Source organism: Pteropus alecto, unplaced genomic scaffold (assembly GCF_000325575.1).
Source record: "Pteropus alecto unplaced genomic scaffold, ASM32557v1 scaffold157, whole genome shotgun sequence".
In the NCBI taxonomy this organism is placed as follows: domain Eukaryota; kingdom Metazoa; phylum Chordata; class Mammalia; order Chiroptera; family Pteropodidae; genus Pteropus; species Pteropus alecto.
This window is the reverse complement of record NW_006440626.1, coordinates 1,827,758-1,829,985: the sequence shown is the minus strand read 5'-3', so window position 1 is coordinate 1,829,985 and position 2,228 is coordinate 1,827,758. Positions and strand designations below refer to the sequence as shown.

The 2,228-nt window shown below is 59.8% G+C and overlaps 1 protein-coding gene across 1 annotated transcript in view; it reads left to right on the top strand.

Annotated features, from left to right (window-relative positions):
• The window catches only part of MPPED1 (metallophosphoesterase domain containing 1), a 58,548-nt gene extending 56,521 nt beyond the window's left edge, over nt 1–2,027 (top strand). The window contains exons 7-8 of the mRNA XM_015593527.1: nt 136–249; nt 1,909–2,027. Coding sequence (XP_015449013.1) covers nt 136–249; nt 1,909–2,027 — 233 coding nt within the window. The remainder of the gene's footprint in view (nt 1–135; nt 250–1,908) is intronic.
• The last annotated feature ends 201 nt before the right edge of the window (nt 2,028–2,228 follow it).

The following is a 2,228-nucleotide window of genomic DNA, read 5'->3' as shown; positions in this document are numbered from 1 at the left end:
GGCTGGGGAGAGCGTCCTGCGGGGCTGGCCTCGTGAGTCCGGGACCTCTGTGCCTCCGAGGCTGCAGCGGCTGCCTCTTGGCATCCACGGGGCCGGCGGCCGGAGTGCTTGCCCCCCATTGTCTCCCCGGCACAGGCTTCCTGGACTGGGTCCCCAAGAAGATGCAGCGTGTGGGCTGCGTGGAGCTTCTCAACACCGTGCAGAGGCGTGTCCAGCCGCGGCTGCATGTCTTCGGCCATATCCATGAAGGTCGGTGCGTGGGCTGGGGGAGGCGCCCGTCCGCGCCACAGGCTCCTCACGGCCCTTCGGAGGGGCCACCTCGCCCCTCTGCCACTCAGTCACCTCCTCCCTGACCTAGTGGAGGGAAATAGCCTGTTTCTAACGCATGCTTTGTAAAACCTCATCCGTCCGTCGGCCGTCAGTTAGCTCTTACTGAAATGTATAATTATAGGGAGACGGATGCAAAGGCAGGCAAAACAAGGGGTCAGTCTTACTTTCCTGGAACCCTGAAACTCTGCAGTGCCTCCAGCGGGGAGTCTTCAGGAGATGGGCAGGGGATGTTTTGGAGGAGGGGACATTTGGACGTGATGTGGAGGACGCGTTAGATTTGGTGGACACACTGAGTTCCTCAAGGCCGGTGGCCCTGTCTTGTTGCTTCCATCCCCGTGGCCCAGCACACAGTAGGTGCTTGATGAATGTGAGGGCTGCTTGCCTGCCTGCCTGCGAGGCTCTCGTGCATCTCCCTCCCACCACCACACACCTGGGGCCGGCAGCCACACGGGCCCTCGATGGTGGCCCACATGGGCCACACGGACGTGGCATTCTGGCTTCTGTCCTGGGGGGCTGGGACCAATTGCTGTGACCACATGTTTGCTTTACCTTGAGAGACAGTGGGCAGGTTGGCTGGGATGGTGACAGGTGGCGTTGGCTCCAGTCCTGACCGCCCACCCTCCCACACCCTGGCCTGTCACTGCACGTGGGCTTTCCTTACTAGATCTCAGGCTTCCGCACCGGAGCCCGATTTCAAGTTAGGCGGACCCTCCCTTTTGTTCCCACCCAGCAAAGGTCCCCCCGTCCCATCCCACCTTCCAGGAAGCACTTGGGCTCCCGTGGGGCGTGGGGACACGTGGGTTGTCTCCTGGCCTCTTGAACCCCCGTCTGCCTTGGGCCAGGGCCGCTGGGCCTCACACGTGCCTCGTCCACATCAGACCGTTTTCCAGCTTAGAAGCAAACATGCCTCAGACCTTTCCCTGAGGGTCTCTGCATGGCGTTCTCAGGGGACAGGGGTGATCAGACCTCTCCTGTCCTGAGGAGCTCACAGACTGCTGGGCAGTAAGCGAGCCATCGAAGGCAGAATCTGAGAGGTCGTGGGACAGATGGACAACTCATATGCTCATGTCATTTTCTGTAGCCCTACTGTGGGCATGTAGTGCCATTAGGTCCAAGGTTGTATGTGATCCAAACCAAACCCCCGCATGATCGTATGGGCCAAATGGGGGCCCCGAAGAACCAGTAACCTGCACGGGGAGGAAAAGTGCCTCTTCCGGTTTGCAGGTGATTTGAGCTGAAAGATGGGGAGGATTCTAGCGAGCGGACGTGGCAGGAAGATGGTATAATGGGGGCAGAGGCAGAGCCAATGACGGTGATGACAGAGATGGTGCTGGTGATGATGGGGATGTCGATGACGTCACCGTATGCTTTCTAGGCACTGGGTTGAACAGGATACATGGGTTATTATCTCGTTTGGTCCTCACAGCAGGCTGGGGAAGAGCCTCTGTCATAATCCTAGAGACAAATCTTAGAGACAAATGAGAGTTTAGTAGCTGACATAGCCAGCCCATGTGGCTGACAGCCACTGGCCAGCACCCTCTGCCCCTCAGCCCTGACAGGCGTGTGCTTACTTTCCAGGGTATGGTGTCATGGCAGATGGGACGACCACCTACGTGAATGCGTCTGTGTGTACCGTGAACTACCAGCCCGTGAACCCACCCATAGTCATCGACCTCCCCACGCCCCGGAACTCCTGACTGTCCCTGCTGGCCCAGCCCCTCCTGCCCGCAGCGGCCGCGTACGCCTGGCCAAGAGCACGGACCCCGAGCCACCCTCCCTTTCACGCGGACGACCCATCTGGTCACGGGGACCAGCCCAGCAGATGAGTCGAGGCCTCGGAATGAAGAAAACCACCCCTGACTCTCCAGCCTGCTGTCTGTCACTTGGAGTCGGGACCC